The sequence below is a fragment of the Nothoprocta perdicaria genome, unplaced genomic scaffold (genome assembly GCF_003342845.1).
Source record: "Nothoprocta perdicaria isolate Ctin4 unplaced genomic scaffold, notPer1 scaffold_185, whole genome shotgun sequence".
In the NCBI taxonomy this organism is placed as follows: Eukaryota; Metazoa; Chordata; class Aves; order Tinamiformes; family Tinamidae; genus Nothoprocta; species Nothoprocta perdicaria.
In genome coordinates this window covers 146,655-170,746 of record NW_020455038.1, presented here as the reverse complement: position 1 = coordinate 170,746, position 24,092 = coordinate 146,655, and the positions used below count along the sequence as shown (strand labels likewise).

Here is a 24,092-nt window from a genome sequence, read left to right as displayed (position 1 = left end):
AACTGATATTTCAAATATCAGTTTGAGTCGSTTCTCATTTTAAGCTCACAGAATATTCATATTTTATTCAGTAAAATATTAAAATATACTTGATATCTGGATCTGAAGAGTAGACTTAGAAATAAAAAGAAAAGCTACTGACTGTTACTGGTTGTCGAATGAAATTCAAAGAAATAGAGAAACCCACTGAACACTTACCCTCTGCATTTTTGCATTACTACAGTAGTCAGTTGTGCTTAAGCATTCATTCTGTGCATAATTTTAAAGTAACATTTCAGAAATATTAACTCGCCTTTTAGTTAAGCTCCCTGTTCATTCTGCTATATCTAATTAGAAGACTATTCATAATTCTCCTTAGTTACAGCTGTGAAGTTGCTTTTTTTTTTTTTTTTCTTAAAGTTCATCATGGAGTTGTCTTCTTTCATACAGCTCTGTTTCCTTAACATTTCTTCCAAAATTAAGCTTGTGAAATTCCTTTTTAATTTCCAGAAAAGATTTGTTTTTTGTCTCGGGAATTACAATGAAGATGAAAACAGCAACTAAGGCACATTCCACTAAGAACACCAGAAAACAATACTGTTTCAGTCCATTCTGGAAATAAAATATATTTGTTTGATTACAACAGGTATAAAGTATGATAGTGAGTTTTGGAAAGATACAAAGCTTTGTTTCCAGTCAAACCTAAATTTTGCTACCCAGACTTTTTTTTTTTTTTTTTAAAGAGCTGTTCCACTTATTAACTTTTTTCCCCCCTGAGGACAAAAGACTACCACATGCTCTTCAATACAGTTGGTAATCTTGCATTTTAAAAGTGTGTTTTTTCTTCCCTGTTTTTTTTTTAAACAGAGGTTATACATACACATTCTTAGAGTATAATCTGACAAGTTTTTATTATGTCACAAAAAATGTACTTCTTTAACATGACTTACTACTACGACAGTAGCAAGAGAAGCTGTTTAAAAATGTGTTGAAACTCAGCAGCTCGTGTTTCTAGTTTTAACACCTCCAATTTTGCCAYGTTTTATTATTGTTCAGATATCTAAAAATATTTTAAGATGGACTGAATATAGATACACTGTCGAGGATTTGTGCGTATCCTCTGTTCAACTGGTACTGCTTAAGAAAAAGCAATTTGAGGAAAACTAAGAGAAGAGTAAGGGGTAAAAGAAGGGTTATAGATACTTACCACTATAAAGGGAAAGAGCATTCCAATTGTGAAGAAACTAATCCAGCTAATAGTTCCTCCTATCATGTAAGCAGCAGGACGTGAAGACTGTATAAATAATTCAGCTGTCAGAGTATTTGTTATGCCACCTGGGAGAATCATTTTCAGAAACAACAGGTCATTATGCTAAGTGTGCTGTGTTTGAAGCTGAAAAGATGGCAGTTTTTTAGTATTTCACTAGCTGATCTTCTAATCAAAATATTCTCAGGATGATTTTTAACTGTAAAATTATGAATCTATTGCTCATGTTGTACATATCCTTCTAAAAAGTGTCCTACTGCTCAGGGAGCTAGCATCCCTTTAGAAGTACAACAGGCTTTATCTTTCTTTTTTGTGTGACTAGAATACATCAAAGGCCAGAATTAATAATTCCCCCATGTCCAACTGGTGCTAAGAAGAATGAACTATGAGCCTTAAGTGTGCTTCAGGTTATATGATGCTACTATATTTTGATGACATAGGATCATGTTTGTTCCTTTAGCCACAGCATTGACAGCCTTACAGTAAATACTTCCTCCGTGGCTTGCACAACAGAGTTTCCAACTTTTGTTTACTACTTACAAACTTTTGCTAGTGTATAAATATCAGTAAAAATACCTGGTCCCAACCCAAAGCTCAAAATGAAGGCAAATATACATGTCATGCTCACATATGGCACCCATGAGTGCAGTTCCTGGAAAAGAATAAAATAAAAATTTTCAATTCAGATTTTGATTATCCAGTGTTCAAGCTGCTAGGCCTGGCTTTGCAGTTAGTATTTTCTCACAGCTATTTTATTGCAACTAAGGCCAAGTGTCATAATTCAAAAAGAAAAGCAGAAGTTCAGAAAAAGCTGCAACAGAATACTTAAGTCTAGACTCTGTCAGTTGTTTTGCCTGGCCTAGCAACTTACTCTACTCTAACCTCACAGACATATGGCAAGTACCACTTCTGTGGCCTGCTTGCAAATTTGTGCACCCTGTAGACCTACTATCCCTTCCAAGAATCAGATCCCAAATGTGACCACATGTGATACACACACCTATTCAAAGTGAGCTCTAAACTTCGGTGGTATAGATGGGGAAGGGGTTACAGCTCTTAAATCTTTAGCTGATAAAGGTAGGATTGATCAGACAATCAAATACCAAGTCATTTGCTGTTGGAACTCCTCCAGAATGAAGCACTTACACTTAACAGGGACCTGGACCTTGCTTGGGTTTTGAGAGGGTAACAATGGAGTCCCCTGACATCACATGGTAAGTATATAGTAGAGCATGGTCTTGAAATGTACAGATGCATTTCTTCTAACCTTCATTACAGGTGGTTAGAAAGACTGCCTTACTTGAACTGATAAAGTAAGCAGATAAATTTATGGTGTATTTTCCTTATACTACAAGCATATCAACAGATATAATTACATGGAGAATCTAGGGTACGATGAATACCTCTAARGAGTCTTTTGCATTTTTTGTGAATTAACATTTAATTCTGATTTAATGCATTTGAACATATTCTGTACCTCAACATCCTTAAAAATGTTTTTGCTTATTTTATAAGTGACTGAAGCAGACTGATGCCCAACCTCACCATGTAGTATGTCATCCTAAAATTCCTTAAAAAGAATAAAAGCTGTTTTGGTATTACTTATGTTAAACTTAAGCTGTTTAACTAAACAGCTTTTAAAATATAGCTGTAGCTTTAAGACAAATACAGGATCAAACCTTAACTTAGAGCATTCTCTTATTTTAGGAAAATATTCTAGAATCAATCAAAATCCATCTAGTATTTTCATTGCTATTTAAATCTATGCAGCTCTCATCCTGATTACTTTTTTTRGAATAGCACAGATCTTTACTCACTATTGTTATATTATGTAATATAAATTTGCCCTTCTTTGCACCTGATAAGTCAGGGAGAATGTTAAAACAATGCTCCAAAGGGTCATAAGGAGATATCCTCCAATGATGAGAAATCTTCTTCCCACATGGTCAATCAGTAAGCCCTATGGACAAGACAGAAATATTTGTTTCAACATTAACCACATATTTACCAATGTTATTTATCCATCATAAAGAATAGCAATTTTGTCTTAAGGCAGGAAAAAAAAATTGATACATACGCAGGTGAGGGCTGTGAGACATTCACAGGCTCCAGTGCCTAATGTCACATACGGGATTTTTTCTGCTGAGATCCCAGCTTGTTTAAAAATGTAGGTTGTGTAGAAATAAATCTAGAATACATATGTATTTATATATATAAAGACATTTCCAGTAGCTAAATCATCAGCTGGAACCAAAGTCAAGATCATACTAAATCTATGAATACGTGAATATAAAGTATACTCTGATTTATTAATCTGATGCAAAGATTATATATAATGTACAGTGTAGGTAAATATGGTTACTATCTTAAAAGCAAATATAAATATTTAGCTTCATCATTCTTAAGCTATATATAGTAGGATAAGCTGATCTACCATTATTTACTTTTTCAGAAGAATGAAGATGTAAAAACAAGTATTTGGTCCCTGCTGAAAGAAATGTATACACGAGTTTGCAGATTTTGTAAAACCCTTCCTGAAATTCAACAAAACAAGCTAATTACCCCTTTAGACACAGGGGGAAAATCTGTTTCAATTYAATAAACATGAATAAAACAAAGGTACTCTTTCTTATTTATCCCTCATCTCTGAGCTTCTCTATATGGATCCTTCATTTTAGTAAAAGGTTAAAAAAAAAGATGGAAATTCACAATTATTTAAGTTTGCAAGTATGAAACCTTACAGCATTTATGCCACTGAGCTGTTGACCCATAGTCATCACAATCACAGTTATGAGCTGCCATCTCACACCACGATCAGTGAATAATTGCCAGGGTTTCTTGGCTTTCTCCCCACTTAAGGCAAAACATTCCCGCTGTATGTCTTCCATCTCCATTTGATAACGTAAGGAGCCATGAAATCGCTTTAAAGCTTAAAAAAAATAAAAAGAGAGAGAGAGACAGAGAGAGAGACAGAGAGAGAGAGACAGAGAGAGAAAAGTTACTAGATTCTTGTACATTTATCTACTGGAAAAAAAAACACCCACTTGGGAAAAATAATGCTTTCCCATAATGACCTGACATTTGCTGGAATATGAAAACTATATTTTAGGATGCTGTGGAAAAAGCCATTTGGTTAGTGATTTGGTATTTGCTTGTTGGTTTTCCTCCATGAAGGGTATTCTTTCTGTTTAATTCTTGCTCTTGTGGATTTGGACATTTCATTGACATGAATTCATTTTTTTGCGTGTGTGTTTGCTTTATTTGGAGGATTATTTTACTTAAAAATATTTAGCTTGGTGAATATTTTGAAATATTTTATATCTGAAGCACAGGCCTCCAACCAAGTGTTCACAAGCACCTGAAAATCTTTTCCTTAAATTATAGGCCAATACCAAGTCTTTTGCTATATCCATGCCTTTAATTTTGCCAGTGGAATTAGTTTAGTGAACTACAATAAAGAGGATAGATTAATCCTTCTAAAGGAAGTATCTACAAAATTAATTATTATGCAAAACTAAAAGATCTCTATAAAATCATCTTTTCTAAAATATTCCAGAATAAGCAGAAGGGACTATTTTCCTTTTTAAGGAGAAGCAAAACTAAACTTTGATGATTCTGAAAGCAAAAAGTTTTCAGTGCTATTGTTATTGCTAACACTGTACTGCGTTTGAAGCTCTGGCCATGCTTCAGTATCAGTTCAAGAGCAACCACAATGCTTTGAAAAAGACAAAAACCTCAAGCAATTAAAAATAAAACAGATAAAAAGAACATAAAATAAAAGCAATGTTTGATTATGCTGTTAAAAAAATGAGAGTCAAAGATTTCAATGATATGGGGCCTACAAGCTTCACTTACATAACAAAATTATATTTAAAAGAAAGATAATCTGAAAGTAACAGTAAGATCATTTTGACCATGCAGGATTTAGACAGGATTAACTTTGTATGTAGTTGTAGTTACTCTGCTTTTGCCATTGTAGTTACTCTGCTTTTGCCATTGTGATGGTCGATGACTGTGTCTGTGGCAAAGAAAGTAAAGAGTCAGTAAATTTGTCAGTAAAGACTGACAAATCTGGCTGGGGAAGAGGGAAAAAGAGACAAACTTGTAGGCAACACATGGCTATCCCTAAAAACTTCCGTATTTTATCTGCTTGTTTTTTAATTACACAGATAGTCTAACAGAAGTTTTCACCTTTCGCTATGAATTTCCCTTTTCCTCCCTTGTCATTTCTGACAGACTTAACCTTGGCCTAAAGACTTCCAGTAACAAAGCTTCTTCAGGTTCCTTTTAAAGAGATAGCTGAAGATCATTCCACAAAACATATTGCTCTCGCTAAGAATACTTCTTCTGGACAGGTAAAAACTCTCAGGTTCATCAACAATGCTTCAGAAGAAGCAGCACGGAAAAAGGAAAGGAAGAACTGTTCACAACTGAATCTCTTACAGATTCCCGAGTTCCACAAAACATTTTTCCAGGTAAGGTAACTATGTGAAAAACTCAGCTAAAAAGCATAAGACAATATAATTGTGCTGTGTCAATGAAGTAAAAAAAAAAAAAAAAAATCTTATGGCTATCATGACATTTTGAAGTTTCTGTGAAAGCTTAAATGCTGTAAGTTACCTTTGACACAGCTCAGCTCATCACCTCTATCAATAAGAAGATATCTGGGACTTTCAGGAAACCATGGCAGGAATGCAAGCTGGGCAAATGCTGGGAAACAGCTGCTGGATAGCAACAAAGGCCAGTATGTTTCTCCACCTAGTAATTCCCTGGAGGAAATGTGAAAAGGAAAGAAAAGATAAATCAAGTAGTTAGCTAACCATAATTACATAGAAGACTGTTGGGAGCAAGACGTTTCTTCGTGGAGAAAAGTTTCCCTGAGGCTATTACCTACTTTTTTGTGAACCTCATCAGAAAGTTTGGAAAGCAAAGAGCAACACTGCCTTACTGCTGCTTAATACTGTATTGGTCCTATGCATTATTTTCTGGTTTGCAAAAGCCATGCTTTCCAGTGGTGTGGAAAGTGAAAACTTAAGGATGTCATCTTAAGGTCTGTAGCAACATATATATTATAAATATATATATATTATAAATATAAATATGAAAATATATAAAGATATAAACATATAAAGGTATAAATATATCTGTTTTTGATAACCATAGAATAATTACATTAGAAGAGAACTCAGGAAGCTGTCTGATATCATCTCCCCTTCAAGTGGATCTGATAAGAGSGTGTATTTAAATAGAAAGGAATCATTACAATTGGTATAGCTAAAGACAGCAGAAAGATGCACTGAGGGCAAGAAAAACTTCCTAAAATGTAACTTATGTTGCATTTTAAATATTGATTCTAGCTTTAAGGAAAATAAGATTATATAGCATGAAGTTTGTCTTCTGTTGTATTTCATAGAATCTGGTAGGACTTCATGCCTAAAATATCCAGCAAAAAGGAGTTGGTTAACAAAGCAGTAATACAGAAAAGAAAAGTTCAATGGTTCTTAATACTGGCACTGAGGAACAACAAACAATACAACATTTTTCAGGGTATTAGCAGTGGCTTATAGGCAGTTGAAAGTTTCCAGCAGAATTCATGAAAGAAGTTTTCCATTCTGAGTTTGTATAGTCTCCTTTCCTGGAACTTTTAAAGACTCAACTTGATAAAGACATGAGCAACCTAGTCTGAACTCAGAAAGGACAAKGCACATAGTGCTAAAATGCATAAACAGCTCTCAGTCTGGTCTCAGGAATTATGTTATGTCCCACTGTCTCCAGCAAGAAATTGGAAGACAACTCAGCATAACTGTACCTGCTTTACTGAACCTGTCCTAGCTGACCCATCTAATCTGAAAACACCTCCACAGGGAGATAATATAGATGGCTTGCAATAATAGAAATAAAGCAGTGAGAGCAGGCTTTTCTTCTTACAGACAGATCTTCTGTATGAAGCTCATTCACTAATGCTATAATGACTGCTTTGCAGGGAGCTGTAGAACTCTCTACACATAATGAGKACAAGGCAGGCAGGTGTGCACATGCGTGAGTGCACACATACACACACAAGCTGTATTTCTAACCTCAAACCAATTATTTGTCCTGTCAGAATCCCCCCAGTCAGAAAGATGGAACTGCCCATGGCCATACCACCTCTAAGATGTTTTGGGGCAACCTCCCCAAGATACAGAGGCTGCACACAGAGACCAATACCTGTGAGGGAAAAAAAGAATCTTTTAATAAATTAAATCTTAATAGGTTTTCACACAGTCACACTGGATTTCTAGAGTCAGGAAAGTTTGTTCCTTTACCATATTCTGCTTATTGGATATTAGTGAGGCATTATTAATGAAACACGGCTTTATTTTGGTTTCTTTTTAACCATCCTCTATTATTTTCTCCTAAAACTCCAAACATTCTTTCAAAGGCCCTTATGCATCCTGACCGATTTTATATTCAACCTGCAGGATCAAACAGCCATCTGTTTAAAAGCATCCAGAGCTATGAGTTTGTCCTTGGAAACCTAGAATAGTTTCTTCTGAATTTTGTGACATTYAAAGTGCTCTTCCCAAGTCACTTTGATATTTTCTTTTTTGCCTCTTATAATTTTCTTCCCTAACTACTACAAGAATTCCTTTAACCGGTTCTAGAGCTGTTTCACTCCCTCCCTCATAAAGACAGTGATACTATCTTTGTAACAGCCTACTGCTGAAACCTGTGATCAAATACCACCATTATTATAATCACTGTTCACCTGACAGTGGGTGAGGTGACCCCCCACCACCAAAGATACGGTTCTCCATGCCTTTACCAACATGTCATAATATACTAGGCCAGTATTAGAGAACTGCAGTCTCTGTTCTCTTGATTTTGCTTTGAGAAGGGTTAATCAAAGCATATTAAGAAAAAGACTCAGATCTCTCTATGAACTTAATAGCCTTCAGATTCCAATTCAGAATGCAGAGTATTTTTGTCATCGTATCTATAAAGCAGCACACAAAGACGAATCACTCTGTACAAAAACAACAGTAAGAATAATTTATCATTCACTGCAGTTTACTGAAAGCAGGAATAGAAAATCACTTACCTGAATTTATACCAATCAAAAACCTGCCAACAATCAATAGTTCAAACTTCCCTGTAGGAAAACTGATCCCCATTAAAATGGAGGCCAGAATTGCTATGATATTGTTCATCAAAAGAGCTCCTTTTCTAAAGAGGAAGAGAACAAAACATTATGAACATGCAGAATAACATGTTTTTTAAAAAACTTTTTGCTGTTTGATAATATGGAATAAGTGGCTTAGTGACTAAAGACAAACTTTATTCACTGGCTTCTAGCTAATATAAACTACTGAACTATTTATTTATATTTAGAAATAAAGCCCAAACATAAACATAAGGCATAAAGACAACAGAAATGTTTCACAAGGTAGGGGTGTGTTTGCATTCATTCATGCTGTATCTACACTAAGTSCTTATAGAATCATRGAATGCCCAAGGTTGGAAGGGACCTCAGAGGTCATCGAGTCCAAACCCCCTGCTCACGCAGGGTCACCTAGAGCACGTGGCACAGGGCTGCATCCAAGCAGGTTTTAAAGATCTCCAAAGAAGGAGACTCCACAACCTCTCTGGGCAGCCTGTTCCAGTGCTTTGTCACCCTCACAGTGAAGAAATGCTTCCTTAAGTTCCTGTGGAACTTCCGATGCTTCAGTTTGAAGCCATTTCCTCTAGTCCTATCACTGTCCACCACTGAAAAGAGGCCGCCCCCCTCCTCCTCACTGCCTCCCTTGAGGTATTTATACACGCTGATCAGGTCCAACCTCAGCCTCCTCTTCTCCAGGCTGAACAGGCCCAGCTCTCTCAGCCTTTGTTCATATGGTAGATGTTCCAGGCCCCTGATCATCCTGGTAGCCCTGCGCTGGACTCTCTCCAGCAGCTCCACATCACTCTTGTACTGGGGAGCCCAGAACTGGACACAGTACTCCAGATGTGGCCTCACCAGGGCTGAGTAGAGGGGGATGATCACTTCCCTCGACCTGCTGGAGACGCTTTTCTTAATGCACCCCAGGATCCCGTTGGCCTTCTTGGCCACCAGGGCACACTGCTGCCTCATGGTCAACTTGTCATCCACCATGACACCCAGGTCCCTCTCTGCGGGACTGCTCTCCAGCAGGTCCACCCCTAATCTGTACTGGTGTCCAGGGTTAAAAATGTCACAAACTGTGTGTCATATCCTTGCTAGCATGAAGGCTGCAAATGTGTGTGCAGGCAAACTGTGTTTCATGCCATACGGTATGGGCATATTTCTCCTTARATATCAATAAATTTAATGGAAGTTCTGGAATGGGAGACTCTTTTAAAGTAACATTGGAATAAATTGTAGAATATTGGAGCAAAATTGCTTTCTATTGGAAACATTTAGGCACATTCTCCCCCATTCTTTTTCTATTTATTTACAGTGAGAAAGCATGAAAAGAAAACATGCCATAGATCTAATTGCTGCCAAAACCCACCTGCCTAGTCGGATTGCCATGCTGCCTCCTACCAGAGCTCCACACAGGCCTCCAAGTGAAAATATAGATGCAATGACAGACCAGAGAAAAGTCAGCAGATCTGTATTTAGCTTCTTCTGATAACGACTATTCCAGGTTTCATTTAAGAAGCTGTGTATATGCTGCAGTACAAAAGAATGAGGAATGTATAGCACTACATATAAGCCCTACAGAGTAGCACTATAAATAATTTTCACCTAAATCCTGAAATTCTTTTCTGGGAGCTAACAAGAGACATCCATTTTAGTAGCATTATATTAAACCTACTAACAACTAGCAGAATTTTCTCTGAACAGAACAACATTTCAAAGAATCATAGAATCGTGAAGGTTGGAAAGGTGACACACAGGGTCACCTACAGCATGCGGCACAGGTGTCCAAGTGGCTTTTGAAGATACCTAAAGAAGGAGACTCCACAACCTCTCTTGGCAACCTGTTCCGGTGCTCTGTCACCCTCACTGTTAGGAATGTTTTCCTTAAGTTCCTGCAGAACTTCTGGTGCTTCAGTTTGTGGCTGTTTCCTCTAGTTCTATCAGTGGTCACAACTGAAAAGAGGCCGGCCCCATYCTCCTCCCTCCCTTAAGGTATTTCCAGACACTGATCAGGATCCCCCTCCGCCTTCTCTTCTCCAGGCTGAACAGGTCCAGCTCTTTCAGCCTTTCCTCATAGGGCAGATGCTCCAGGCTGCCCCTGATCATCCTCGTAGCCCTGTGCTGGACTCTCTCCAGCAGCTCCACATCCTTCTAGCACTGGGGAGCCCAGAACTGGACAGAGTCTCCAGATGTGACCTCACCAGGGCTGAGTAGAGGGGGACGATCACCTCTCTCGACCTGCTGGAGACGCTCTTCTTAATGCATCCCAGAATCCCATTGGCCTTCTTGGCCACGAGGGTACATTGCTGCCTCACGGTCAACTTGTTCACCATGTCACCCAGGTCCCTCTCGACAGAGCTGCTCTCCAGAAGGTCAGTCCCCAGCCCGTACTGTTGGTTGGGGTTATTCCTTCCCAAGTGCAGGATCTTGCACTTTGCCCTTGTTGAACTTCATGAGGTTTCTCACCATCCAGTTGTCCAATCAGTCCAGATGCCTCTGGATAGCAGTGCAGCCCTCTAGGGTATCAGCTACTCCTGCCCATTTGGTATCATCAGCACACATGCTGAGGGAGCACTCCATTCCTTCATCCAGGTCATTGATAAATTGAACAGGACTGGGCTGAGGACTGATCCCTGGGGAACACCGCTAATTACAGGCCTCCAACTAGACTCTGTGCCACTGATCACAATCCTACTTCCTATTCTCCACACATCTCAAAGACAGCTGTGGGGCTTTCCTTCRGTCCCTTCTCTTAGGAGAGTTTATATTCCGCCAGAGATGCACAACCTTTCCATATACTGCTTGGAAGAAGTTTTGAATCCTTCCGAACAGAAGGAAAGGGAAGTCCCACTGGCTTTTTGCAACACCTCACAGAATCAAAGGCTCAAAATTTAGCAGATCCTACAGCTAGGAAATTCATCTTGGCATTTGTTTTAAATTTTGCTTTTAGTGCACTCTGACAATTCCTAGTAAAATCCCCTTTCTCAGCTCAAATTTTCCTCTTTTTTTTCTTACTGTCTTCACGTGGCAGTACTCTCCACCTATTATTCTACACGCTTGATTTTGTAAAATTTGCCTTCCAAAACTCTTGAACTAACATGCATCTGCAATTACACTCATGTTTTTAGCCAGTAAATAAAGATTTAATGCATGAAACAACTTGCCGGACCCTCCCTCTGTTTTGAGCATGTGACATCTTCCCTCAGGATCAGCTTATTTTAAGGCTGGTAAAAAGCATACAATGCTGTAGCAAATTGGGTCTTCACAGCTGGATAAGAAAATAAATCAGCTGACAGCAGAAAATGATACTTATTGTTTTTCATAAGGTAATTAGCTCAGTTCCTCTTGAGTCAGCCCTAAAGTATGCAGAGTCCTCAAGGCCATGGTAACAGACAGAAAACTAACAAGAGGGGGAAAACACCTAAAAGATACATTCAGAAATCACAGATTCAGCTTCTTCTGATCCCTAAAAGGATCTTTCTCAATATGCTGTCTTGTAATAGACGGGGCTAGATTAGTCAAAAGTGTTAATGTAAGATACTACTTATTCATTCAGCTAATCCTCCAAAAGCAGACATTCAAAGAGATACTTAGGTAGCATGTTTTGTCACTTTTATCTGACACAGAGTACCTCCAATGGGAGATATCGAAAGAACAAATTCTTACGAAACTTTTTAGGAAGTCACAAGAAGCCTTCACAGGAGAGAACATTCGCTTTGGTTCCCATTGCCATCACAGTCTAAAGCACATTTGGCCTCCCAACCCAGCAAAAGCAAATACCTCCCTTAAAATGAAGACACTCTGGGAACAAGAGAATGTCTTACCTGTGTGGGYGCGTTGATAATGGAAACATTATACCCATACTGAAAGGTGCCTCCAATGCCCACAGCACAGACAGACAGGAACAGGGTCCAGCTGGGGAGCTAGGGAGCAAGACAGAGCAACAGGGACATGAGAAGGGAAAAGGCCTTGAATTCACACACATATAGTGTAAATTTGCCCACTGTCTAGAGTAAACCATAGCAATACTGTCAAGCACTTATTTTGAACAATGGAAGTGTTTGGCAATAGAACTACACAACTTCATAAACATCTGCAGCAGAGAAACTTCCCACTGACTTCAGCCATGATCATTGGTACCCCTTAAATATGAAACACTGAGAAATTTTCAGATTAAATGTGGACTACACAATCATTTTATATCCAATGGCATATTTACTGAACTGTGCAAATACTATGTGCATGATCCATGCAGTTCAGGATGTCCAGTTTTTATACAATAACATTAAAACTGCTAATGTTTGGTGTTAAAGACACAGTGAATTAGTGTGAGAAGTAACCGAGTCCTAAATTCTATAACTCACATTATATCTAAATGTAAGAAACAAAAATATTTAATTGACCTCAGCGAGATCCTGTGATGATTGTAAAATGTCTACAAGCTAACAAGTGCAGATCTTAGTACCTTGAATCACAGCATACAGTGCATTGATAACATTATTCAATCTAAAGTGATCATGTGCTTAATTTTTCAGATTTGATGACCTAAAGTTATATTCCTAAGTCAACATTTACAAATTCAAATTAGTAATTTCACAGATTCATATGTTTTAAGGTTAAAAGAAACCACTGTTATGTCATATTCTAATTTCCCATYTAGTCATAATACAGAGGTTTTATTTGAAGTCAAATGTATCAGAAAGGATTTCTAGAGGTTTATACAGAGTCTGGTTTATAATGTCATGCTTCTTGACCATATTTTTATATTGAATTTTACAGTACAAAAAATAATGCCCAATTATTCTAATAGTTAACTAATGCTTCATTAAAAATGAGGTCCTAATTTTATCCTATAGCATCTTTCGGTCTAACTTAAGATAAACATACAACTTCGTCATGCACTTGTCTCCTATATTAAGTGCACGTTTCCTATCTATTTTCCTCTTCCTTCAGCACTTACGACAGTGAGAGGTTTTCTTTGATAAGCTTGTATTCCCTTTCCAAGCTATGTAAACTGGTTGTTCATCATTTGCATTGCTGATCCAATTCCCAGAATGTTGTTGTTCTAGGCACTACGCTGTACTCTGAAAGTGCTTTGTCATTCTAAAGATTTCCAGCTAACAAAAACACTAACAAGAAATGGTAATTTTGGAACAACTTATTGCAAAAGAGTTTGTACTTCTGGATATTGTTCTGCTCTTTCTGACACCCAGAAGGCATGAAGGGTCCTTTGGTGACTTTCACTGAATTTTGGTGACTTTCACAGCTAGATCAGGGAAAAAGATGTTCATCAAATACAAGGATTAGATTATTCTAGAATTAAACAATGAAGCAGTGAAAAGGTATCATTTAAGAGAAGAAAAAAAATAAAGGAAAAAAAAAGCAAACACAGAAAAATGAATGCATATCATAGAACTCATATTTGGTTGCAATACCTGCACTCCTCTCCCTGCCCGAGACGGTGTGCTCATCGCCCTCGTGTGCTGTGTCACACAGGAGCTTGGTCGGGGCTTTTTGGACGAGACAACAGCCTCACCTGTTCTGCAGGTGGCTGAACTCGTGACCGCTAAGGAGTCTTCCACCTCACCTCAGAGACGAGCCAGAAACAAAAGCCAATTCAGCTTGTTCTCAGTGCGCAAGGACTGGACTCAAAAAATCTGCTGCTGCAGCTCCCATTCTAGGACACGGCTTTGAGTCACGGGGAACATAAAGCCCCACAAGCCGGATCATTTAAGGCGATGATGATTTGAAACTAGACGCGAAGCCGCCAGAGCCCTCCCCACGCGTGCCTGGGTTGCTGCTCAAGCCCGCAGGAGCGTCCCACGGGCTCCGCTCACCTCGCGCCGGGGGCCAGGCCCTCTCAACAGTGGCTGCTGCTCCATGCGCAGCGCGGACAGAGCTGCGTCCCCCCGGCAGGACTCAGCGAGCCGCCCACAGGGTCACCCGGTGCCAGAGCACGAGGCGGGACCGGGCAGTCCCGTGGCTCCCCGCAGCCGCCTCGCCTCGCGGCCGCGGCCTCCCGCTCCCGGCAGCGCTCCCCTGGGCCAGGCCCCAGACGCAGCGCGGCAGACGGAACGCTCAGCCGCGCTAAGCTGTTGACTGGCACTCGGCGGCTGCTGCTGCGGCCGAACCCGCCCTTGAGGCTCCCCGCGCCGTGGCCGGACAGGGCAGCGCAAGCTGCCCGCCAGCCTCCGCGCTGCCGTGCGGTCGAGGCGCAACAGTGAGGGCCGCGAGGCCAGGGCCGGGCTCCCCCTGACTGCGGCGACGCTACCACCGTCGCGCTGGCCCAACCCTCACACCCCGCGCAGCACTGTAGACTACATCTTCCGGCGTGCCTCACGCCCGCAACTACGACTCCCAGCGTGCCTCGCGACGGCTGCTGAACCACTACTCCCGGCGTGCTCTGCGGCTTCCACCGGAAGTGCTGGTCCTGTAGTTTTTGCGGTCCTGCCTGGACTACGGCTCCCGGCGTGCCCCGCGCCGCGTTCTCCGGGCTGCGCGGGCCGTGAAGCCGCCGGTGTTGCTGCGTCGTCCTTCTCCGGGCTCGGCCCGGCGTGGGTGAGCGAGCGAGTCCTGGGCGAGCGAGGCTCGGCCCGGCGGCCGGGTGAGCGAGCGAGTCCTGAGCGACGGAACGCTGGGCGAGCGAGCAGTAGGGGCGGCCCGGGGCGGCGGGGCCTTGGCGGAGAGGATGGCGGCGCGTCCTGGCTGCTGCCGTCCCCGAGAGGCCGCCTCACGTCCCTCTCTCCTCGCAGCAGGCGATGGCGACGCTGGGCCGGCCCTGCCGCGGCGTTGCAGCTCCGGCCGCCGAGCTCCCGCAGGCTGCCCCGGAGCGCCTAGGCCTGCCCGGAGCCCTCGGCCTTGGGCCGCTGCCGCCGCGGACGGTGATGATGGTGGGGAGCGGCTCGGCCGACGTGAGTCTGCGGAACAGCCTCGGGCTCGGCTGCCTGGTGCCGGAGGGCCGCGGCGAGGGGCGGGCCGCGGCTCCCGGGCCTCCCTTCAGCGGCGCCCGGCGCTCGCCTGGCGCCCTGCAGCCGCGCGCCCGCGGCCCGTAAGTATCGACCGAAAGGGAGGCTGGGGAGGCTGCTCCGCTGCTTCGAGTTCCYCGTCAGAGGGAGCAAGACCCGGGCAGTCCCGGCACTGCAAGGATGCTGGAGCCACCCCCAGCTGTGCTGCAGTCTAGGAGGCTGCGAGGGGACCGAGTAGTCTCCTGAGCAGTAAGGAAACATGGTCGTGCTGGGCTGGATCAGATGTTGCTTGCTGAAGCGTTTGAGTTTTAGGAAGAATCAATCTTGCCTACTGTGGAAAAAATAAATACTGTGCAGGAAGAGAAATTATCATGCAACTCGTAGCAACTGAGTAATTCCAACCTTCTTTGACTTTCTTCAGAGTATACTGGTCTCTTATTGTCCAAAAATATTGTCTATTCCCTTCTCAGCTGAGAATCACAAGTTAGCATTGTTTGAGCTGTGAGTAACATCTTCAAAGGGAGAAAAAAAATTACTTTGAAATATCAATGTCCCTGGAAGATATAATTACCAGCCAAATAAATATTTGCTTTTTTTTTTTTTTTTTCCCAGTATCTCTGTTCGCTGTGGAAAGAAGCATAAACTAGAAGAAGAGGCAGAAGGGTAAAATAAATTTGTCATCTTTAGCTTGAAAGGTCTTAATTTACTTATTTTCTGTAGGGTTTTCAGTGCATCTCATCTACAGGATGCATGTGAAGGGGACCTCTATCATTGTTTTTGTAACTCTTCCCCCAAATTGCTGATGCATGCCCAAATCCATAATGTTTACCTTATTATTTGTGTGACACTGATTTTTTTTTTCTTCTCTCTCATGGATTCCTGCATTTTAGCAAGAGGAATGTTTGGATACGTGGAGGAAGAGATTGATTTTTCTAAAATCTGTTGTAATGCATGTGACTTTCTAAAGTTTAAGATTTTTTTTTTCCCATGTAAATTATATGAAACAATTCTCAGTACGATTTTTTTTTTTTTTTCAATTGTAAATTGGTTTTGTTTCCTAGTTGTCCCATGAAGAAGAAGAGACTGACAGGAGCCAAAATTTCCCCTTTGAATCCCAACACTGAAGAATGGATTCTCTGTGCAGGTCAGCAGGCAGCTGGGGAGGTAGCAAGTCAGTATGGTGGCAGCCGCCCTGAAGCTGCCATGTTAGAAATTCCTGGTGAAGAAATGGATCAGACAATGGGGGAACAGCAATGCGAGGTTGCTCGCAGGAAGCTTCAGGAGATTGAGGACAGGTAAATGCAGGGATGGAGTAGATGGAATTTGCTGAGCTTTCCCTGTTTTGCTGGGCATTCAGGGGTAACTAGCATTGAGCAGTGTGATAGCTGTAAGTTTGAAATTAACCTTTTGTTCAGGTGACTTTTTTTCTTAAGGTTCCTAGAGTTTTATACCTTTTGGGTTTAATACTATGATCTGAGCTTGAGGGTTATAGAGTAAGAGACATTAAATAAATAACTAGCTGTTTTAAAATTATCTTTTAACATAATATCATGATGGGTTTTGTATGCTGTTTTGTGAGTGTCCAGATATCAAACTTTAACTGATGTAGTCTGCTTAAGTTTGAGCTCACAGTTTTCTCTGCCAATTGCAACTCTTTTAAATTTATTTTTTTCTAGGTACACAGGTTAGTTGTTTTGCTGTTACAATAGCAGGAGCCAGAGTGCTCTTTCTGCACACGGGCAGTAAGGCTCAGGTTCCTCTCATAGTTAAATGTCAGGTGGCTTCATATTGGAATAAGGGGGCGGCACTGAGCAGCCTCTTAGTAAATGTACTGTGCATTCAGCTTTTGTCTTTGAGAGGTCCTGAGAATGTCATGTGTATTTTCCAAAATGTGATCCCTACAAAGCCCCAAAATATTGAAATTACATAACTAAAGCTGTTTTTAGGTGACTACCATAGGCAATGCCGGGAAGGATGCAAGTTACTGTTAGTGTACTTTTAATACTTTGTGACAAATAAGTACCATCTGCTTATATCTATGTTTCAGAGTTTGCTTTGGCTCTCTGAGGATTGTTCTCCATACCTTACAGCTATCTTTGTTACATATTCTTTTAAAAGTCTATTAAAGAAAAAAAAAGGAGTTGCCTTAAGTTTGTTCTAAATGCTTAACCTTTAAGGACATCGTAATTTCAGAGAAATTGATGCAATGACACAGAAACTTTTAAGAACTGTTTTTGATAGCTTTTCTGTAATTCTCAAGGGTAAGGCATGAGGAGTTCAGAAAGCTAAACTCCAGCATAACTAAGATGCGTTCTTGTAATATGACTGACTGTACCCTTTCCCCTGAAGTGAACTTATTTTCTTTCTCCTGGTGTATGTATGTCTGCATTGCACTGCTGGACAATACAGACATAATAAAAGCTATTACAGAGATAATAAAAGCTATTTCAGGTACCAGAAATGGCATAGCTGCTCAAGTGGCATTATTGTCATATTCATTCTTAGGTTATATTGGCCCAAGGAAGATTCATGTTAACCCAGCCCTGCTGCTTCTGGTACCCAGTCTAGGTCACTATCTACAGTGACTAGTCTAGGTCACTGTACAATGCAGTGCATATAGATAAAACTGTAGTCTGCAGTGGATATGCCTATTAACAGTATTCTCAAAGGTGTTTATTTCCCTCTTCCCCCTCCATTCCTAGGATAATTGATGAAGATGAGGAAGTTCATGCTGATGGAAATATTAGCAATCTGCCCACTCTTATCCTGTCAGATACCCTTAAAAAAGGGATGAAGAGGGATTTTGGTGAAGTCCTGACAAAGAAAATAATAGAATCTATGTAAGTTCTTGAGGAAATCATGGTGCTACCTAGCTAACACATGCAAATTGAGAGACTCAGTCTCTTATATTGGTGGAGATATCCTTTATTACTGCATGCTGCAGCCAGCATTGTATAACACACCATTCATTGGGTCAAAARTAGGAAAAGTTATGTTAATGTAAAAGAGAAGTACGTGTAACTAGTGGTCATCAAGCTGTCTGTTTGTACCCCTTATTTGTATGGAATGAAGTATACTGAGTGCACGTACGTACCCTACTCTTCATGTATGTGAGCGTCCAAAAGAAGGTCCTGAAGTGCATCCAACAGTGGTCACCAAATTTGGTGCAACAGAAAAGATTTTTTTTTTGTCTTTTGGAATTTCAAGTAATGGAACTAGTTAAGGAAGAGAAAAAGTAATAGGACAAACCTGGTGTGTGCATTCTGAGATGTAATTCCAGGTTAGAACAAAGGATGAAGATCCTGACTGGTCTTCTGCATTTTGTAGTTGTGATTGGAGAACTTTAATTAAACTATGATGCCATCTCTTCTAGGAGCCGTCCTTCTATGGAGCTGGTGCTTTGGAAACCTCTTCCTGAATTTCTCACAGATAAACTGACGACTGTTTCCGTCAAGAACTTCAAGCAGCAAAGCACAGAAGGTTGTCAAGCTAAGCAATCATCACTTGGAGCTGCTTTTCACCCACAGACTGACTCATTCCCTGAACCACAACAGACTGTAGTGTCTCCAAATGTGTATGACACTTTGGAGATCCAAGGGTGTGCAGAAGAAGAAATGGAGTTGTAGATATCAGGTTTTAGACTGGTGACTTTCTAATGTTTTTTGTTGTGCTTTCCTCCCCGCACCCAATTCATTGTTTATTTCTGGTTTGATGTGTGAACCTGGAATTTTATTTTCTTGTTTGTTTTCTCTTGGTAACAATCACATGAATATAGATTGACCAGACACAGCTTCAGGAAACTGAAGGAACAAAAAAAAACCAAAAAACTTCTGTATTCTGGTCTGTTATATATACTTTTTCTTTTATGTGTGTGCATGTGTGTGAAGGAAATCCAGAGGAACAAAGAAGTGGCTTTCCAAATTGTTTAATGGGGAAATACCCTCTTAGTTGTCCCTGGCAATTCAAATTCTGAATGTAACTGTGGCTCCAGTCAGATGTTTCACTTACTGAGCCACTGAGACTTCAATGCATATACTGTGCTTGGTCAGTTACTTCTATCTGAATTAACAAAAGTATTGAAAGAAAGGAGTACTTCTGAGTCTAGTCACAGGTCAAAAAATGCAAACCCTGTGGATAACAACTTTTTTTTTTTTCTTCCACACCATTGTTACTTCATATGCATCTGGTTTGTGTTTGACTTAAATGTAGAAATGAAGCATTCTGCACTGTAGTAGAGAAGGAATGTCATAGCTGGCTATAAAGCTCTTATTTTGAAAAAAGTAATTTTGGATACTGACTTGCAAGATTACTTCTAACTTTTATCTGCTTTGTTTCACTGCACTGTAAAATTGTACTTGCAGGTTTTTGGTGTCACTCAGCCTTTCAAATGATGCAAAATCTAGAAAAGAGTATTGCCAGCCAATTGATTCACAACATTTTATGTTGTGCAGTGGTTCTTTAAGTTGAAAAGTGAATTGAAGTCAGTGTAACTTTTGATAAACTAAGTGGTATGCTTTAGTTCTAATAAACATGGTAAGTAAATGGATAATGGAGAAGTGCTTTGGGGGTAAGGAAGGTTAAATACTGCTCACCATGTGTAACTGAGTCCCAAACTTTTAAGTGTGCCTGCTGGCTTTGATGGTGAAGTGGATACTTGCCTTCTTCCTAGTAAAACTAGACAGTCTAAGCCAGAGCATGTGCCATTAATGTATATAGACTTATGCCAAAATAACATCTCAGTTTATGGCTTTAGGAAAAGGAACTGCCAATGAGTTGCACCTTTCTTCAAAATGTAACATCTATTACATTTACAACCTTTAAACAAAGCAAAAGTTTTTATCTTCTGCTGAGTCCACAAGCTTTCTTGGAGATGTCTGAATTGAGATTCTTTTTAAGAAATTCCTTTTCCAGTAATAGGTTCTGTTGGGAGCATTACCATACCAGGCTGCTCTTGACTTCCCTCTAACACAGAGAAGCAGATAATAAATTGATCTTTCAGTAATGCAGCTTTTGCCTTAGAAAATGCTTTTTACTCTTTGCATGGCTTCTTGATAATCTTTGTGTTTGTGTGGTTGTTTCTTCTTGTTTTAAACAGTTGAATAACCCATAGTTGATAATTTAAAATCAAGCTTCCGTTTTTGCACTTACCCTTTCTTCTCTCTCAGTTGACGGACAAAACTTCTTTATTGGAAAGGTATTTTTGACAAGCATGTTTGGGTCAAAGGAGAGGAGTCATGCATTTGTTAAATGCAATTTGTCTTGCTGTTTTTGTCAAAAGTTGTGTAAAATCTGCAGTTCCTGCTAAACGTTTTCAGAACTGCACGAAAATCATACCAGCCTTTTGATAGGCGTTAGTCTGGAACTTCAATTGGACAATACGTGCAGCTTTTTCCTTTCAGTCTCTGCTATAAATCTCTTTCATGCACTGTGTAAAATTCTCTCATGTGAGTATTGTTGAACTGCTAAAATTGTTTAAAACTTGCTACAGTCTTCAACTTGCTGTGTTGTTCAAGTTATGATGGAAAGCAATACAATTTGGAGAAGACTGTAGTCACTACGGGGAGAAAATATGCCTCTAAATACCTAAATGTTTTTAAGTTTGCAGGGTTATAGTGAAAGTTCAAGGCTGGGACTTTATTGGGTGGCTTTGATCTGAAATGAGTTGAAGAGAAAGGAGGAAAAAAAAAATGATTTGAGAAAACCATCTTAACAACACTTAAATTATGGCAGAGGATAGAAAACTGGGAGGCCTAAATATATGAAATCTAGATGCAGGGTTTCTTCCCTTTGAAATGTTAAATGATAAATCATAGGAGAACATATTTATGTAGATGTGTTAAAAATGATTTTTTCCTGTTATATTTGTACTAAAGGTCAACTTTCCTCTTAATCCTTTGATGCCAATGCAGTAACTCCTGTCATTCTGCTGTCTGAAACAGGAGCTTAGTGAACTATTGACAAAGACCATAAGATGAGAGAAAAATGTCTTAAGAAATTTACATTAGTACAGATGCTTATTTTAAATCTTTTCTAATTCCTTTGTGCTCCTGTTTTAGAGGAGAACAGCAGAATCTCCTTGGGGAAGGGGGTAAGCGCAGCAAATGGAATTATTATGTGGGAGGACTGGACATTTTTTTTTCTGTAGCCATGACTTGGAGAATATGAGACGGGAAGGCGACCAAGTCTTTTCAAACTTCTTTGTTTCTGACAGTTCATTTGTTGTTGGCTTCCTTGCAAGACTTTTATTGTTTACAAGCAAGATGGCACATGTGTTGCAGTATTAGGAAAATCTTTATCCTGTATTTTTAAATATAAAAGATCTGATCCTGGTCTGTTTTCTCTTGGGACCAAATCACCCTTTGTATGGCAGTTTTCAATAAAATTTTTAGAATATTTTTTAGATGGCTGTGTTTCTTTCTTTATAGAGACGAAGACAATGATTGTGAGCAGGGGCACTTTCCTGGAAGTAAAACTCTTCTGGACCTTGGTCTAGAAAAAATATTTCAGCTCAACTGTGTATTCCCAGAGRGATGTCACTTCCCTCAATAACAGGGTAGAAATAGAAGCTGCAGGCAGGGAAGAGAGGCTACAAGTGTGTCCTGAGCCAAGAGTCTCGAGAGAAGCAAAGGACATCCAGAGCTGCTACTAGAGCTCTTGTTTTGAGATCTTTCATTTTACATTAATACTAAAGTTAGGAATGCCTAACTGGGCTAGCTATCTAAAATTAAATCTTTGAATCTGAATTTTAATAGGTTATTTTATTGGAATCCACTGTTTTGCCTTCTTTTAATATCTCCTGCTCAAACGATTTTCAAGCAATTCACAGGATAACTAAATGTGTATACCAGACCAGTATTACCTTTGCTTTCAACATGAGGGAAACAATACATAAAACTTATTTCTATAAACAGGATAAAAAAAAAGTTTCAAGATGGCATCAAACTTTTTTTTAAGACTTAAATAATTCTCCAGGCTRGGGAGTAGATAAGAAAATAGTGTAAAATCCCACCTCTTTAGGACTGTGTATAAGTCTCAGCTGGCTGAGGATCTCCTGGGACCGTGGCTGCCATTTTGTGGAGGGGGGTAGCAGTGTCCCAGCCTCAGAGCCAACCTTGGGGACAAAACCTATCTTGGCAGGACTTGGAGCTGGGCTTGCCATTGCTCTAAGGCTTGTATTTTACATCAGTTTGCTACGGAGGTGGTGTTTCCTTCTGCTAGTTTGTAATCAACAGCAGCTAAAACACAGATGTGTGCTAGGCTTGGATCTGTGCTTGCTATAATGCAAATGGACTTGCTTGTATCTCAGTAGATTGGACTCCGTAAAACAATTTAGAACAATTGGAAAGTGGACATCTTAAGTGTATTTTAAAGGTGACATCCTTCAAAAGTCCCTCAGAGATGTATTTACCTCCCTTATCCTCTCCACACACACACACACTTTGGGCTTAGTATAACTTAGTTTCTCTCATTCACAGAAAAATCTCAGCTATTAAGCTGCTGCCAAAATGTATGCTGCTCATAGACATGAAATATTTTCAAAGTAAGTGCAATGGGACACTGGATTGTGCTTACGATTCATCAATACCACAAAAGGGCACTGGGTGGCAGTGGTGGCAACACTTTAAATTTCAAGTCTCAGCTTTAAATTTCAAGTCTCAGTGATCAGTAATGCAGCTGTCTGGGTACAACCACTACCCCATGTGGCAGGTTTGGCAGCAAGGTGGAAAAGTTACATGTTATCAGGCTCTTAAGAGCAGCCTTTAGCAGAGAAGAGACAGTCAGAGATGTATTGATYATGCCCCAGAGCAGGGTGTTTCTGAGCCTAGCGCTTCTCCTGCCAGACAGGCCATAGCAGAACAAGCAGCAGTGGAGGTAGTAGATGAAGGCACCTTTGTGCCACCACATCACTCAACTCCATCCCCTTCTTCTCCTTTTGCCTAGCTGCAGTATGCAGTTGGAAGACACAGAGGAGTACATTACTCTAGTTCAAAGTAATAATTGGCAGCTGCTGCTATTAAGGTGCAGAAAAGGACAACTGAACCAGTACTGCTTCCCCTCACCATTGAAGCTGCAAACTTTGCTTCAACTCACTTGGCTGCTCTAGGGCAGCCTCTGAAGGCAGATTGTTTACAGGAGAAACTGTAAGGAGCTTACATAAAAAGCTCACCTAGGCAGCTATTGAAGTGTATACTGCCCAAAAGGCTAGTTAAAACAATTATTAACTACTTCAACTTTTTAAATTGCTTTGACTGATTAAAGTTAAAAACACCAACCTCCTGTACCAGCAGCCTAGAAGACTTGGTGTAGCAGGAGGGGCAATTGCTCTAGGAGGCTGAGAACTGCATTTCATCTGGCACAGGATGACAGGAAAGCAGGAAGCAGTAGAGGTGTAAATGTTTGGATTCTGAATGGTGGCTGAAGCAGCCCAGCTTCTCATGGCAATCTCAAGGCTGAAGCACAGACAACGCAGAGAATTTCAGCAGGATGTTCAGCAGAGTCATCTCTTGGTTGCAGTCCTATTTTGTCCACCTATGCCATTCTCACASAGGTATTGAACTTCAATGTCTGCCAGATCTGTGAGTGGTTGCAGTTTCTTTACTTTTTCACTGGCTTCTGCCTCAGAAACCACAAAAGCAGGGAGCAGAGCTGGAGCCCCTTCCTACACAGCCAGAAAAGCCCTCCCACAAAAGGGCAAATGTAAGTCCAAGTCTACTGGGCAGATTTCAAGCATTGAAGGCTG

At 40.5% G+C, this 24,092-nt stretch overlaps 2 protein-coding genes across 2 annotated transcripts; one reads left to right on the top strand and one right to left on the bottom strand.

Moving 5' to 3' along the window:
• Positions 1-73: 73 nt before the first annotated feature.
• On the bottom strand, positions 74-13,870 carry LOC112945190 (solute carrier family 2, facilitated glucose transporter member 11-like). Its single transcript, XM_026036717.1, has 12 exons — positions 13,823-13,870; positions 12,212-12,310; positions 9,757-9,917; positions 8,328-8,452; positions 7,324-7,453; positions 5,867-6,015; positions 3,988-4,175; positions 3,324-3,434; positions 3,105-3,206; positions 1,823-1,898; positions 1,187-1,314; positions 74-591 (listed from the first exon to the last, which is right to left on the bottom strand). Exons 1-12 carry the CDS (start codon positions 13,856-13,858, stop codon positions 394-396), a joined length of 1,503 nt encoding a protein of 500 aa, XP_025892502.1. The 5' UTR covers positions 13,859-13,870; the 3' UTR covers positions 74-393.
• Positions 13,871-15,145: 1,275 nt separating this feature from the next.
• On the top strand, positions 15,146-21,629 carry CCDC117 (coiled-coil domain containing 117). The gene is made up of 5 exons (XM_026036699.1): positions 15,146-15,435; positions 15,965-16,015; positions 16,414-16,647; positions 18,055-18,192; positions 18,726-21,629. The coding sequence occupies exons 1-5, from the start codon at positions 15,146-15,148 to the stop codon at positions 18,976-18,978; spliced, it is 966 nt and encodes a 321-aa protein (XP_025892484.1). The 3' UTR covers positions 18,979-21,629.
• The last annotated feature ends 2,463 nt before the right edge of the window (positions 21,630-24,092 follow it).

What these genes read in the sequence shown, in the direction of transcription:
- CCDC117 (XM_026036699.1), top strand. Translation starts at nt 15,146, where the DNA reads ATGGCGACGCTGGGCCGGCCCTGCCGCGGCGTTGCAGCTCCGGCCGCC. An exon ending in CTAGAAGAAGAGGCAGAAGG is followed by an intron (nt 16,016 to 16,413) that starts GTAAAATAAATT and finishes TTTGTTTCCTAG; the next exon opens with TTGTCCCATGAAGAAGAAGA. An exon ending in CTTCAGGAGATTGAGGACAG is followed by an intron (nt 16,648 to 18,054) that starts GTAAATGCAGGG and finishes CTCCATTCCTAG; the next exon opens with GATAATTGATGAAGATGAGG.